Here is a 16523-nt window from a genome sequence, read left to right as displayed (position 1 = left end):
TTTTACTGCTAAATTGGAGCAAACAGCAATCTACTTAAAACCCAATTGGCCTTTGCTCTAATTCAGTGGTGAAACACAGGTTTTCCTAGAGAAAGTGCTGGGACAGAATAAAAGCCCTCCGACATGGAAGTTTAAAGCCCAGACCTGTGCCTAGAAATGCGACGCAAAAGGAAGTCTGGATGAGGCGGGTTTTATCATTCTGCAAGCATCTGCATTTTGGCCTGAAATCGATAAGCTTGTTGAAGTGTTTCTTCTGTCCATGAAATTACATTGCTGCTTAGACCCTGTTGCAATCAGAGTTGTGCTAAAAGATTCCAAAATTCTGTGCCAAGGAAAGCTGGATTCTGTGGCCTGTGTGAATTATGCAAACTGAGCATATCTGCATGATTTCCTTACTTCGCATAATTTGTTCTGCTTCTGCCAGTCATGGGAAAGACCCGCCCCTCAACCACTGGAAATCCTCCCACCATTCAGGTCTCTAAGACTCAAGCACAACTTTGTGAGTATAATGGCTAGAAACCTGCATTTTCAAAAGAAAAGTGGGGTTTTCCTGAGCGTGACTCCTCTTCCCAGCTGCACATTTTTCTTTGGAGACAGACAGGCACACAGACAGCAAGAGAAAGAAAAAATATGTAGCTATGTCAAAGTGAAATGTAGCTCTGCTTCCTTTGCGGGCTTTTAGAAGATGACAACCACTCTGCTAAATGGCTGCTTAAGCAATCTTTGTTTCGTTTTCAGGGAAAGCTGGATGCCCTCTGGGTTTTGCTGCGGAAAGGTTACGACCGAGTGTCTGTGATGCGACCACAACCAGGAGACAAGGTATTGTTGCCCTTTTCTAATAACTTGCTCTGAGCAAAAGCCTGGTGCCCTCCAGATGTTTCGTATGACCAACTTCCATCACCCCCCACTGGCCGATCCAGAACATCTGCTGAAGTCTGCTCTGGAGGGTGAGCTTGGGAAGACATGCCTGCATCCTCATTGCCATTGGTCAGAGCCACACTATCCTGTGGCTAATGCCAAATAGACAGTAGAGGGAGGGGGAAATTCATGAGCAACAAAGAGGGGAAGGTGTAGCACCCGGAGTTCATATTGAAAAGGGAAGGGGCAAGAGGAACTACGGAGGCTCCTTTCCACACGAGGGAAGTTCTAGAATCTCCACCCTTTGTTCACTCACTTATCATAGGCTATCTGCATGACATTATCATCAAATAATACCACCCCCTTCACTTTCCCTTTCCTTCCATGCAGGGCTCTGCCTCTTGACTTCAGCACACTTCCAGCTGGTGCCATTTAGGAAATCAGTTTTAATATTTGTACTAAAGTTTTGGGTTTTTTGGCTTATGCATTTTCAAAAACATATTACTGCAATTGTGCTTAAACATAGCACAAGCTAAACAACTTATTCTTCAAATGAACATGCTACTTAAATGCCCCCACACCAATGCCTGCAAGTGTGGAAGGTTGATGCAGACACAGCAACACGCTAAACCTTCCATTGGAGCAGGTTGGAATAGATTGCCCTTTCATTCCGTTCCAGCTCTACAATTCTATGATTCTAAATGTGGAAAAGGAGCAGAAGTACAATGTCTGATTGCGTGGCCAGTCCCCTCCCCCCAAGTGAAATGAAGACACTGGACACATTATTTAAGGTTAATGGGCATAAAAAGGCCACAACTTTATTGATTACAGGAATTGGAAGGTATTGGCTTTAGGCATTGGCTCCTATCGACTACCCAGCATGGGGACCGGGAAGGGTTATCCACCAGCCATGGGAGTCCTGTTGAAGTACGCCAACTAGGATCCCATGGGTGTCACCGCTCGGGGGTGTGCCGGAGGCCCTCACCTCCCTAGGTTTCGGACAGGGCAACGCCCCCCGGAGTCCTCTACCGGACTACCCTTTTCATTGGGGGAAGGTGATGGCGCTTCCTTCCCCCCCTACATTTGCATAACAATTAACCCCTGCCAATGCCTAACCGCCAATACCGAAGAAGTTGTGATGTTTGCTACGAGGTAGGCGAAAAAACCAAAAGGCTGGAAGTGCGCCAAGTTGGAAAAAATCCTACCAGGCCCCTTGCGGCGACCAACCGGAGTCCATAGCAAGGTCAAAGCTAGCTAAGCCTAAAGGGTGGGTAGGATGAGAAAATCAGGCAGTTGGAACGGGGCAAAGAGGGCGGTCTCCGGGCGCGCTGGCCTTAAATGGGCTAGGCCACGCCTCCCCTGCCCACCGATTGGCGGGCCGGGTCGCAGACACGCCCGGGGATTCCCTCTTCTCGCAGGGGCTAAAACCAGCCCCCGCGTGTGTGGGAGGGGGTGGCCCGCAACCCCCCCTCCTCTCGAGCTCGGAAGTGGCTTTAGCAACCGAAAGCCTGCTCTCTCAGTCTACAGTGGAAATGTGCAACTGCGAATTAGATTCAAAATGTTTCAAGCAGTTTTCTCTTTGTTGAGATCCTGGTTTCCCCAAACTGCTGCTTAGAATGTTTGCTAAGCGGCTGGAGAACTTGATGGAGGGGTTGCAAACAGGACCTCTCCAGCTGCAGCCCGGGGTTCGTGAGACCAGAAATCTCCCACCGCACAGCAGCTGCATTCTTGGGCGGCGGCTGGCTTGTCTGAGCTTCCCTATGGGAAGTTTCTTGTTTCTTTAAATTCAGTTACACAGAGCTGGTTACAGTCCCTGTGCAGCAATGATGTAACTTGAAGGGTGATGTCATGGACACAAGCAAAGGTTAAAACAACGCCGTAACCGTAGTAGAAGTGGAACCAAAAGCAGGTGGCATTTCTTAGCCAGCCCATCTTCTATAAAGTAGAATAGAAGTTGTTCTTCTCTCCTGGCCCTGTGGCTGCAGATATAGTTGTCTAAGAGCACTGACAGTGACCTGATAATGATGCACATTTGTCTGTTGTCCAGCTCTTGCCTCTAGCCAAATGGGTTTTATGGCCTTTTTAAAGGGGGGGAGCTGCCTCCATCAGCTCTCTGGGGAAAAAAGCTGTCCTTGGACTCCTCCAGCCACCCACCCCCCAGTTGTCCCCACCCACCTCCATTCCCTCCACCACACTTCTTACTCTTAGACATATGAGTCTGGTTTTCAGATCTCTCAAAAACCATGAAATCTCATCCCAGTTCATAAAAGGCTTCCTCGCTGGCAGTGGCCGGGATCCAGGATGGAAGGGAAACCCAGTCCGCCTCTTGCGGCAGGGTGGAAACATCCACACATCTGCCCCCAGCTCCCCTGCTGTCTCCCAGAGACCTAGACACAAATATTCCCAAGTCTGCATTCATCATATTTTCTGAAGGACCCTTCGGAGAATTATAAAGAAAACAACCCCCCCCCCACACACACACAGCTGAGAAACCTTCAAAAGGAAACCTGTGAGAGCTTCAAAAGTGCCACAAAAATGCTCTCCCCCCTTTTGACCAAGTGACGCATTTGCTTTGCAAGCAGTGACATGAAATTTCCATGGATGTAAACATAACATAAAGCAAGCGTCCCTCGGGCAGGAAGGAGGCATTAGGCGGTCTGGAGATCGGTTGCTTGGAAAGCACAGATCATATTTCTCCTTTGGGGGAAAAAATTAATAATAATTCTGCAGTTGCCAATAAATTCCCCTTTAGGAAGAGGTGGAGATAGTGATGTGTCTTTGCTTTGAGAATGCCTGCTTTCCAGCATTTAGACATCAAAACAGATGGCCCTGGTGTCTTCAGAAGGACTGCAAAAATGGCACAGGGAGAGCTGGATGCCTTTGGGGCCCCTGGCAAAGGTGCAAACACATTCTGGTGTTGAGACATGGGAGGTGTGCAAGATTCTTTGTCTGTTCTGTAATCCTCCTGGATTAAGCCAAGAACCATCGAATCCAGGATTCTGTTTCCAACAGTGGCTAGTCTAGTCTAGAGCAGGCAGAGCCACCATCCTTCCCCTTGGTTTGCCCCTGACCTCTGTTGCTCTGCTCAGTTTTATGCTGCCTCCGACTGCTTTTGCCTAGTAGCAAGGGCGCAGTTGTGCACCTTAAATTTGAATTTACATGAAAACCAGAGTGCATCAGAGCAGATGCTGACTTTCCTTTTTAACCAATGCAGATCTTTCCATTTCACCTACTCTCAGGTAGACCATAGAAGTGTGCATGCACACGAAAGCTCATACCAATAACTAACTTAGTTGGTCTTAAAGGTGCTACTGGAAGGATTTTATGTTTATGTTTATTTTTATTTTTGTTTCGACATATAATTTAGACAGGGCAGTATCTGATGCGGGGGTGGGGGGAGCCTCACAATGAAGGCCTCATCCTGTGCAGATTGTGAAACCTTTGAATTGTTTTCTTCATTCTCTGATCCTATTTTCATTCCATGAGCTGCTGACACAAACTCACAAGATATGTTTCAGGACATTCTGGCCCAGGCTTTTCCTGTCTGATATAAATAAAGAAATCAACAATTCAGAGGCTTCATTAAGAACATAAGAAGAGCCTGTGGGAAACCCACAAGCAAGACCTGAGCCCAAAAGCCTCCTCTCCTCCATTAATTTATCTAATCCCCCTTTTAAAGCCATCTAGGTGGACCTCTCTGCCTCCTGCAGGAAGGAGTTCACTGCGTGAAGGAGGACTTCCTTTTATCTGCCCTGAACTATGGGACCCGGGTGGCGCTGTGGTCTAAACCACTGAGCCTCTTGGGCTTGCCAGTCAGAAGGTTGGCTGTTCGAATCCCCACGACGGGGTGAGCTCCCATTGCTCGGCCCCAGCTCCTGCCAACCTAGCAGATAAAAAGCACATCAGTGCAAGTAGATAAATAGGTACCGCTCTGGTGGGAAGGTAAACGGCATTTCCGTGCGCTGCTCTGGTTTTAGTGTTCCAGTGCGCCAGAAGCGGCTTAGTCATGCTGGCCACATGACCTGGAAAAACTGTCTGCAGACAAACGCTGGCTCCTTCGGCCTGTAAAACAAGATGAGCACCACAACTCCAGAGTCATCTGTGACTGGACTTAACTGTCAGGGGTCCTTTACCTTTACCTTTTTTACGGAGAGAAGGAGAAAAGTTATTCTCTATCCACTTTCTTCGGACCATGCATAATTTATAAACTTCTACCATGTTGCCTCTTACTCATGTTTTCTCCATTTGCTCCGGTCAAGCAGCTGGCTCAGAACATTAGTGCCAGACTGACGCGTGTCTGTCCAGCTCACTGAGACAGACCTCGGATGAGCATCCATTCACGTGCCCATTGGAAATCTCAGCCCCTTCCCTTGCCATTGGCTCTCTCAGACTACTTTAAGGTCAGGTCAGACTTCTGTTGCTCATCGCCAGAGGCAAAAATTCAAACCATCTCAAAGATGCATTAAGCAGCAGATCACATTTGCAAATACAAATACCGAAAATGCTATATACACAGAACACAAGTCTGGTTTATGGATAACACTAAGATATAGGTTGTTTGCCATGAGTTGTCCTCAGATGAACCAACAAACCGTGGCTTCAACACAAATAAACAAATATTTGCCTGCATGGCCACAACGGACTTCAGGACTTTATGGTGGGTAGGGAAGTAATAACTGAGGAGAGGAGACAAAAGTGCAAATATCAGGTCCTGTATACCTGAAAAAGGGTCTCCACCCCCATTGTTCTGCCCAGACACTGAGATCCAGTGCTGAGGGCCTTCTGGCAGTTCCCTCATTGCGAGAAGTGAGGTTACAGGGAACCAGACAGAGGGCCTTCTCGGTAGTGGCACCCACCCTGTGGAATGCCCTCCCTTCAGATGTGAAGGAAATAAGCAGCTATCTTATCTTTAAAAGACGTCTGAAGGCAGCCCTGTTTAGGGAAGTTTTTACGATTGGAAGCTGCCCAGAGTGGCCGGTGGAAACTCTGCCAGATGGGTGGGGTATAAATAAATTATTATTATTATTATTATTATTATTATTATTATTATTATCTCATCATGTAACACCCACGAGTAAGGGACGCGGCTGGCGCTGTGGGTAAAAGCCTCAGCGCCTAGGGCTTGCCGATCGAAAGGTCGGCGGTGCGAATCCCCGCAGCGGGGTGCGCTCCCGTTGCTCGGTCCCAGCGCCTGCCAACCTAGCAGTTCGAAAGCACCCCTGGGTGCAAGTAGATAAATAGGGACCGCTTACTGGCGGGAAGGTAAACGGCGTTTCCGTGTGCTGCGCTGGCTCGCTAAATGCAGCTTTGTCACGCTGGCCACGTGACCCGGAAGTGTCTCCGGACAGCGCTGGCCCCTGGCCTCTTAAGTGAGATGGGCGCACAACCCTAGAGTCTGTCAAGACTGGCCTGTACGGGCAGGGATACCTTTACCTTTTTTAACACCCACGAGACATTGAACGGTAAAACACCAGGATAGATTTTGGAGGTATGAGACTGAAAATGCTTGTGGGAGGATGAAGACATAGAATAGAATCATAGAATCTTGGAGCCGGTCCTCTAGTCCAACCCTCTGCAAGCACACACTCAGGAACAGTGACCCACAGAGGCATGAATCTCCCAATGTGGGCACAGCCCAAGTCACAAGGAAGTCTGAGATTCTCAGCTGTCCTGGAGGGCCCTCCTTATCCTGACCCTCCTTGTTCGCTCCAGTCTCCTGCTTCTACCAGTTCCCAGCTTGTCCCTTCTGCTAACTGCTCAGTGTCCCACCACCAGGCTCCAGGCCCTAAGGCAGCCTTTCTCAACCTGTGGGCCCCCAGATGTTGTTGAACTACAACTCCCATCACCCCTGGCTAGCAAGGCCAGAGCTCAGGGATGATGGGAGTTGTAGTCCAACAACATCTGGGGACCCACAGGTTGAGAACCGCTGCCTAAGATATCATCCCTGGGGCCTCTTGGGCTGGCGGCTCAGCTGCTCTCCTCACCCAACCGGGCCCTGACTTAATTGTTGTTGTTACTTGCCTTCCTTGTGTTGCATTGCAGGTGGTCCCTTCCAACTCTATGGTTCTCTACTTGCTTTAACTGATTTGCAAGGCAAAGGCTAAAACCAGTTTTCTAGCTTCATTTTGGGCAGACAAAAGAGGTTGTGAAATTTTCTTTTCGCAGCGTCAAATCTGGAAACGGGCTGAGGTTGCCAGCACGTCCAGCTGCTTCCAATCATTCTGGAGGAGGCCGGGTCACATGGGATTCTTGTGGTCTCCTCGCATTCTAAAGGGACTAGGTTTTGCAATTTTGCCTGCATTAATGAGGTTATTTTTGTGTTCAAGATAATAGACCAAATGGCGGGTGTTCTCCGCCCCCCCCCTTAATTGAGTCCTGTTTTCACCCCAGAGGTATAACTTGCCCCTAATATAAAAAGCTCATTATCAGGAATGGGAACTTGGGAGGGGGGCACGTTTAATTATGGTGGCGCCCGCTTGTGGCATTTTATAGTTTTGTCTTGCATTTCCATCATAAACATGGTTTTTAAAGGAATTTACTAGCCAACCATAAAAACTTGCCTTAAGGGAAACTTAAAGCTGTCAGAAGATTGCATCCCTCCTTCCCCCTTTATTTAAACAACAACAACAGCAACAATTTAATGCAGATGGCACATAAGCTGATAAAAAATGGTTATTAATAAAGGTGGTTGTATTATTAATATTAATAGCTCCCATGAACTCATAGTCATCAATAATTCTCCACTATATGGGTCAAATCCAGTGTTAGCCCCTTTCAAAGCTGTATACAGCTATGAAATTCATCCTGCCCCTTGAGCCACTGGTAGCCTTACTCAGCAAGTCTTAAGGTTTCAGCAGGCACCATCAAGCATCTCCTCATGAGGACTAACGACGTGCTTTTTTCTTTTTTAAAAACTGAGATTCTTTGGAAGTTGAATGCTACACTGAGCGTTGCATTCCTCAGCCTTCCTGCACTGCTGGAGACTTGTGGCACACACCCTGCCTGTTCCCAGGCCTTGTATCACTCTGCCTTTGCTCAATTCCTGCAATGCAGGGAGTGGGTTGGACTGGATGACCTTTGGGATGCCCTTCCAACTGTACAGTTCTATTGTTGAAAGTGGATGCCTGTGTGAAGGGAGAAAAACAGAGCGTGCATAGGAGGTCACTTGGTGTGGGATTGGCTTTATAAAATGAGAACAGAATATTAGGAAATAATTTATTTGCTGACGGGGATTAAGCCACTCTGTTTCAGCACCTGCAAAATCCCCAATTTTTCTTCTAGTTAAAGGAGATATTAAACCCATTTATGTCACACCTGGATGACATTTTTTATTTCAGGCCTCATAAATCTGACTAGCTAATAAAATGACAAATTTCACTGAGTTGCTAGTAAGGGTCATTACTGATGCTGTGAAAATATATTGAAATGTTTGTTAGGGTTAAAGCAGAGTGTGGGGGGGGGGGAGCAGCCCATAGACCCCCTCCCTGGGAACCTGATTCTGCTGTGTTTGTATAGATAGAGTAACCCTTTTGATTACTCATTCCTGCTTGAGGAGCAAAGAACCACCTGTGTGAGTCAGAGACTTTGGCTTTTAAATTCTTTTTTTGTGCACTTAAATAAAGCTATTATGTGGCTTTTTTTTACTATTCCAACTAAAATAATATGTATGTTGGTATATAGACCCTTGGCGAATATAAGGCAGAACGTATAACTCAAAAGGCCGCAGCTCTGCCAAAATATACTGAGCTCACTATGGATAATCACAGTGTATAAATTAATGCATTTAGGATGCAATCCTGTGCATACTTACCTGAGAGTAAGCTCCACTAAATTAATTGAGACTAGATAGATAGATGATAGATAGATGATAGATGATAGATAGATAGATAGATAGATAGATAGATAGATAGATAGATAGATAGATGATAGATAGATAGATAGATAGATAGATAGATAGATAGATAGATGATAGATAGATAGATGATAGATAGATAGATAGATAGATAGATAGATAGATAGATAGATAGATAGATAGATGATAGATAGATATAGATAGATAGATAGATAGATAGATAGATAGATAGATAGATAGATAGATAGATAGATGAGTTAATTAAAAACGCAAGCTTCTTGTACTGGTGTCTGGGAGGAGGGGTCACTGTGGCCCCCAAAATTTATCACTTGCCCCTTCTCTTTAGATGTCCCCTGCTTCCTGCTTCCACCCACTTTGCTCACAGACGTAATCCTTAGACTTTCCCTGACAGCTGATGGGTGTAGAGATCATTTGCTTGGGGCCACCACTTCTTCCGGGACGCGGGTGGCACTGTGGGTTAAACCACAGAGCCTAGGACTTGCCAATCAGAAGGTCGGCGGTTCGAATCCCTGCGACAGGGTGAGCTCCCGTTGCTCAGTCCCTGCTCCTGCCAACCTAGCAGTTCAAAAGCATGAAGTGCAAGTAGATAAATAGGCACCGCTCTGGCGGGAAGGTAAACGGCACTTCCATGCGCTGCCCTGGTTCGCCAGAAGCGGCTTAGTCATGCTGGCCACATGAGCCGGAAGCTGTACGCCAGCTCCCTCGGCCAATGAAGCGAGATGAGCGCCGCAACCCCAGAGTCGGTCACGACTGGACCTAATGGCCAGGGGTCCCTTTACCTTTACCAGTTCTTCCAATAAACAATTCTGCCATTTGTGCGGGACTTGGAGGTGGAGCCCAGGGGTTTGTGAGGTGGAGCTGACAGGCACCCAAGGGGAACGCTCAGGAAGCGTCCCTATCCCGGAGGCAGAAGTGGCCAATGTTTTTGGCCCAGTGAGCATCACATTGGGAATGCTACGGTACTGCAATGGGCACCAGTCACAAAATAGCTGCCCCAAGGATGTGGTGCCATGGTTGCCACACCTAAAGGAGCAGAAAGAGACAGGACCACAGGATTGCTCACTCTTCTTCTGCACCGGCCCCTGCTATGTTCTTTCACAGGCCGAAGCTCTTTGCTCTTAGGTATGTTTAGTTAGAGTTGGGGATGCTTAGCCTGGAAATGATAAGACTGAGAGGAGAGACGACAGCCATCTTCAGATATCTCACATGGAAGAGGGAGCCAGCTTGTTTTCTGCGCCTCTGGAGGGTAGGACTCAAACCAGTGCCTTCAAGTTACCAGAAAGGATATTCCAGTTAGGAAGAGCTCTGCGAAGGCAAGAGTTCTGCCGAGTTTCGAAACGGCGTCTCTCCTCTTTTGTTGTTGTGGTCCATTTCCCATTAATGAAAAATTAATCCAAATGTTAGCTCTTTTCCTGGAACTCCCTCACCCCATGGGCAAAAGCTGCTCTCTCTCTCTCTCTCTCTCTCTCTCTCTCTCTCTCTCTCTCTCATCAAGAGCTCAGGAGCTGCTCTCTGGTTCTGGTCCTCTGCAGGATTCAGGAGAGGAAGGGAATGAGGGTGCCCATGCCCTGGCTGGCAACCAGCAGTGGCAGAACTGGGGGAAAAAGAGGGTGGAAGGATCTCTCCCCCTTTCCAGAATGAGCCAGCGGCCAAACAGCCTTCTCCTGGCAGGGAGAAGTGGAAGGAGGCAGGAATTTCCTTCACATAAGACTCTCCGCCTCTCTTTCATGAGAGAGAGGGGGGTGGGGGGAGACCTCTGGGAAAAAGCGAGTGGGAGTTGGGTATATTTAGCCTGCAGAAGAGGCGACTGAGAGCCATCTCCAAATACCCAAAGAGCTGCCACATGGAAGGTGGAGCAAGCTTGTTTTCTGCCGCTCCGGAGGGTGGGATCTGAACCAATGGATTCCAGTGGCAAGAAAGGAGATTCTGACTAAATATTAGCAAGAACTTTCTGACAGTAAGAGCTGTTTGAGAGTGGAGGAGACTTCCATGGAAGGTGGCGGACTCGCCTTCATTAGAAGTTTTTAAACGGGTTGAATCTGTCAGGGATTCTGCAGTATGGTTACCAGATGTCCCCGTTTCCCGGAGAAAGTCCCTGGATTTACAAATCTGTCCCCGGACAAAATCCGTCCCCGGAATGTCCCCGGATTTCATTTAATGTACCCTGATTTATATTTTAAGTGTTGTAGATTTATTAGTAGGGGATGAATGTTGCGTGATTGGTTCAATGGCACAAGACACATCATATGGAGACTTCTGTCGAGGCAAAATGGCGGGCGCCATGGCAGTGAGCAGCTCCTGAAGCCAGCCAGAGCCAACTGCGCTACCCGGCTGGCTCCAGGCTGCTGAGACTGCTGCTGCCAAGGGGGAACTGGGGACACCCGGTGCGTCAACTGGGGGAACCACTGACTCCCCCCGCCCCCGTGACCCAAATCAAGCCGGGAGCAAGAGCACCTAGCCGACTGCCCAGTGGTGCTCCGGGGCCAGGAAAACCCCGGAGCCAACGCAGGGAGGAAGAGAGGAGGGGAAGGAGAAGGAAGAGGGAGAAAGAGGAAGGGAAAAAAAGAGGGGAGCCCCGACCTTGCCGCGCCACTGCTGCTGAGGAGGAGAGGTAGGAGAGCACTGGGAGGGCAAGGACATGTGGCCGAGCCCAGGCCCGACCCGAGCCTACTCCACAGCGGCTAGCGCTCCAGGAGAGCAGGCTGGGGCCCAGAGGAAGGCCGCGTGACAGAGGAGACCACAGAAGAGATTACTTTTTTTTTAAAAAAAAGCTTTTTTTAAAATAACTTTTCCACCCTCTTTTCAAAAAAAAAAAAAAAGTGTCCCCGGATTCTTTGAAAAAAATCTGGTAACCTTATTCTACAGCTATGATTCCTTCATTGCAGGAAGTTAGACTAGATGAAGCTTTGGGTCCCCTCAGAGGAGGAGAACTCAGGAAAAGCACCCAATCCTGAGTGTGGAAATTTAGTTGCAGCTTTGAAGCTGTACCTTTCAGTGGAGGAACTGGTAGTGCTCGCCACTGCCCATCTGGAAACAACCCTAGATATGCATGTCACATATGAATGAATTGATTTTATACCAGTTTGATTGCCGTGACTTCTTGCCAAGAAATTTTAAGACCTGTAGTTCATTCAAGGTGCTGAGAATTCTCTGTTAGTGCACTAGAAACCCCTTCAAACAAAAACCAAAATCCCCCAGTGGGGAGGCGAGCAGTATATGACTCTGGGATGTTGATTGGGCCTGGAGCGCATATTTTGCCTTAGATTACGGGAGAAGCAGATTTGGATTTCTCCTCTAGGTTTCTCTTGCAACCACAGCCAGAACTTCCCTTCCCTGTGCTTAGAACTGTATCTTCTCTCTACATAAAGTGAGTGTTGGAGCAGATCCTAAAACAGCAGCAACCTCATCTTGCTTGGAATAGTATAAAGGGTCAAAGGTCAACTGTGTGGGATTAGCACAGAGGTCTTGGATTAATTTTTGTATAAGGTTCTAAACCCTGGAGCCTCTCTGTTTCCCCTTTCAATTATCTTGTGCATGGTCCTGGGTCTCTTAATTAAATAAGAGACTGGGATTAATTTGGGGCACATCCTGACACTTCCTTGTTTCAGGATTATACGTGACCTGGTTTTGTTTAGCCAAAGGGAGCTGAGCTCTTCCAGTATTGGCTTGCTTGTGGCCACGGCCCAGGAAGCACAAACTCCTCCGTTTCTGCCTCCTGTTATCAGATTGTTCAGACCCCTGTTTGTTTTAACATCCTGCTGGTGAACTTAAAGCAGCCAGTTTCTTCTTGGGTCATCTTTTCACGGTCAGAATTGCAGAAGAATGTCCCTCTGGTCACGTGAGCCAAGAGTTCCTCTCCTGGGAAGAAGGGTTCTTTTCTTCACCTGAGGAAGAAGAGTAGCAAACCAAAGCAGGCATCCCATTTCTTTCCCAGGTCGACCAGAAAACCTTCCCAATTCTTTCCAGCTGCTGCATCTAAGTTTAACCACTCTCCCCACATCCTTTCCCCTTCCTCCTCCAAGCACTGAAAGGAAGTCCATCCAGGCTGTAGACTCCTCTTCAGCCAAGCGTGCTCCCCTGGAGCAAAGACTTCCAGACTCTGCTCTGCACTCACATAAAGAGCATGCATAAAATCTGCTCTTTCACAGAACTCACCTTGGTCTCCCATCTTGCTTCCTGAACAGGTCTGCACCTGCTCAGTTACAGGATGCGCTTCCATGTCCGCTGGGTCCCACACGTTGCCATTTAAGGCACTGGATTGGCAGGAAAACGAACGGGGAGTGGGGTGCGTTGGAATTCATATGCTTCCATAATGCAAGATTGCCAAGAAAAACCATGCCCCATAAACATTTTATTAGATTTTGATTGCAGCTCTGCTTGGGTTCCAGTTGGATCAATGAAGACGACCACTTCATCGTTCTTACTGCCCCAGCTGAATACTTTTTCAGGCAAAACAATCCTAAGCATTATTTATCTCTGGCTCCGTTTCCCTTGGCCGCCGTCTTTTTTATTATTAAAAACTTGGACATAAATAAAGAAAATAAATATTATAGGAGTGATAGTCCAAGGCCGCTTGAGTTCCATTGCAGGAGCCCTGCCAGGAAAAGGTGTGTGTGTGTGTGTGTGTGTGTGTGTGTTGATCCAGGTGACTAATGCAGCTGCTGCTTCTTATCCTCTCTAGCAAGAGGCAGAGTTAACACTGAACAAATGAGAGCTTTTTACTTTTTTACAAGCCCACAATGCCCAGAACTTAGCAAACTCTTTCTAAGCAAAATCTGAACAGGCAGCATATGTCCAATCGATGTTGATAGGAGTGGCTAATCTGCCTGCTCCTTCCTGCACAGCCTTAGAATCATAGAACTGTGGAGTTGGAAGGTACCCAATGGTCATCTAGTCCAACCCCCTGCCCCAAGGGGGTTTCCTTTGCAGTCCAGCCTGCCAGCCCCTGCATTGCCATCAGCTGCCCAGTTCACATGCAGAGCTACACATGGTGGAGTCTCCCTCTTATAGGGCCGGTTGGGTGTGCTTGGTACAAACCTTCCCCCTGCACCAAAAAGCTCACACACTTCCCAGCTGCTTCTTTCTTCCTCTCTTGTAAATCTGCCAAGGGATATTTGTACTCCCTAAACACAACTCAGTCTGCAGCAATTCATCCCAACAGGCCTTTACATCTCCTTGTTGTTTTTTCTTCTGCATAAAATTTGTTGCGGTTGACTTTCAGTCCTCAAGCATCACTGAACCCACAAGCCAGGCTCCCAGCACAGTTCTGCTCATTCAGGCCCAGTGATTTCAGTGGCCCTAAAGTGCACTTAACTCTGTTTTCGGATTGAGTCGCAGAAATCTGTGTTGAAACAATTTTAAGACCTGCAACCTGAGCCTGCAGAGCAACAATAAAATCCAGGCTCTGAAGCTGAGAGAGCTTTAGAACTTGGGATCATTTTGCACAATCAGTGGCATTTTGTAGAAATATTAATGTCTGAGTTTTGTTACCATATCGGCTACAAAACCTTCTGAGAGCGAAATGCTAGAACACTGACTTTGAAATCCAGATATTGACTTGAGTCAAGATATATGTGGCTGGAGCTTAATTTGCAATGGCGAATTTGTCATTTGTAGTGGAGAAGTTTGCCAGGGCACAGCCCCGACATCTGTTTTCAACTCCTGAGTGGCTAGAAAGCATGAGCTGCGTTGACTGGGATGGGTGAGAGATGTAGGGCTTGGGAAAGGCTGGATAGTGCATCTCAAGTGATCAGCACAATATTGCACAGGGTGGATTTGATTTAAATCAAATTGATTTAAATCACGATTTAAATCACTAGTCAGTAAGACTTGATTTAAATCAATTTTTCTTACAGAAAGACATTCCTGCTGGTATAATCTTAATATTTACAACCAGATGAAGGTTTCATTTTTGGAATAATAAATTTTCAGAGTAGTTTTTACAGTTAAATCAAAAATTACTGATTTGGTTATATTATTAGAAATACATAAATAATTATGAAATTATTGTGAGGTTTAATAAGTTAACTCTTTATATTTGGGCAACTTTTCTGCTGTACTTTATTGGAAGGAGAAAAATAATCATTTCCTTAATAACCATTTCCTTAAAAACCAACTTAGAGTGAGTTTTAGCACACATGCAAAACCTAAAACAAATCCTTATTTCCTGATGAATAGCCTTTGGACTATAATGTAACTTAAATAGAAAACTATCTTTAGAAATATTTTTTTCCTCCAAAAGCATTTTATTTTAAAAATCCAATTTAAATCAAAAAAATTGATTTACATAAAAAAAATGATTTAAATTTTTAAAAATCCATTTTTTAAATTAAAAAAAATCATTGATTTTTAGCCACCCTGATATTGCATGATGTGAAATAGTGTATTGCTGCCCCACTCCATGGGACACGGGTGGCGCTGTGGGTTAAACCACAAAGCCTAGGACTTGCCAATCAGAAGGTCGGCGGTTCGAATCCCCACGACGGGGTGAGCTCCCATTGCTCGGTCCCTGCTCCTGCCCACCTAGCAGTTTGAAAGCATGTCAAAGTGCAAGTAGATAAATAGGTACCGCTCTAGTGGGAAGGTAAACGGTGTTTCCGTGCACTGCTCTGGTTCGCCAGAAGCGGCTTAGTCATGCTGGCCACATGACCTGGAAGCTGAACGCCGGCTCCCTCGGCCAATAAAGTGAGATGAGCGCCGCAACCCCAGAGTCAGTCATGACTGGACCTAATGGTCAGGGGTCCCTTTACCTTTACCTTACCCCACTCTATACCTGAGTTTATCTGAGATGGGTGGGGTTGACTGAAGTGAGAGTGAAGCAGATAGGTTTCACGACATCTCAGCTGGCCTGATTCACCAATCTTCAAAGGGAACCTTCGCTTGTCATGAGAGGTGGATTTAAAGCTGTCCAGTTCCTGTCACTGCCTTGATTGACTTGTGCTTGTGGGCATCTTCTGGCAACCTGAGCAACAGACTTGGCTACTTAAGAATAAGGTAAAGGTACCCCTGCCCGTACGGGCCAGTCTTGACAGACTCTAGGGTTGTGCGCTCATCTCACTCAAGAGGCCGGGAGCCAGCGCTGTCCGCAGACACTTCCGGGTCACGTGGCCAGCGTGACAAGCTGCATCTGGCGAGCCAGCGCAGCACACGGAACGCCGTTTACCTTCCCGCTGGTAAGCGGTCCCTATTTATCTACTTGCACCCAGGGGTGCTTTCGAACTGCTAGGTTGGCAGGCGCTGGGACCAAACGACGGGAGCGCACCCCGCCGCGGGGATTCGAACCGCCGACCTTTCGATCGGCAAGTCCTAGGCGCTGAGGCTTTAACCCACAGCGCCACCCGCGTCCCTACTTAAGAATAGCCTAGGGGAAATATCCATAGCTACCTGAGCTTGGCATCCCAACCTAAAAATGTGTTTAATCTAGGTGGGGTGGTTTGCTGTTTCCCCCGAAAAGGAAGCATTCCCAAAACAGGCTCCTATCTAAAAATTAAGGGCTCCCTCCTCTGTTCTCTCCTTTCCTGGGGCTGGTGGCAATAGTAGTCTAAACCATCTGGAGGGCACGAGGTTGGAGAAGGTTGGACTTGTTTCTATTCTCTAAGCAGGGCCTTTCCTTCACGGAATGCTTTGAGTCTCAGGCAGATGTTTCTTGAAAGCTGTAAGGAATAATTTCTTCGCTGGCTAGTAGGAGAAAAGGTGTGTATCCCTCGCCACACCCACAAACTGACCTCTGTCTAATCTGTCTGAGCTTGTAATGTCTTTTCCCCCTCCTGATTTACTACGTATAAAAGTATGT

The 16523-nt window shown here is 47.2% G+C and overlaps 1 protein-coding gene across 1 annotated transcript in view; it reads left to right on the top strand.

Moving 5' to 3' along the window:
* The window catches only part of ANTXR1 (ANTXR cell adhesion molecule 1), a 126732-nt gene that overhangs the window by 104948 nt on the left and 5261 nt on the right, over positions 1–16523 (top strand). The window contains exon 17 of the mRNA XM_028741147.2: positions 739–819. Coding sequence (XP_028596980.2) covers positions 739–819 — 81 coding nt within the window. The remainder of the gene's footprint in view (positions 1–738; positions 820–16523) is intronic.

The sequence above is a fragment of the Podarcis muralis genome, chromosome 7 (genome assembly GCF_964188315.1).
Source record: "Podarcis muralis chromosome 7, rPodMur119.hap1.1, whole genome shotgun sequence".
Taxonomy (NCBI): Eukaryota; Metazoa; Chordata; class Lepidosauria; order Squamata; family Lacertidae; genus Podarcis; species Podarcis muralis.
Note: the sequence above shows the minus strand (reverse complement) of the source record. Positions and strands in the feature narration are given on the sequence as shown.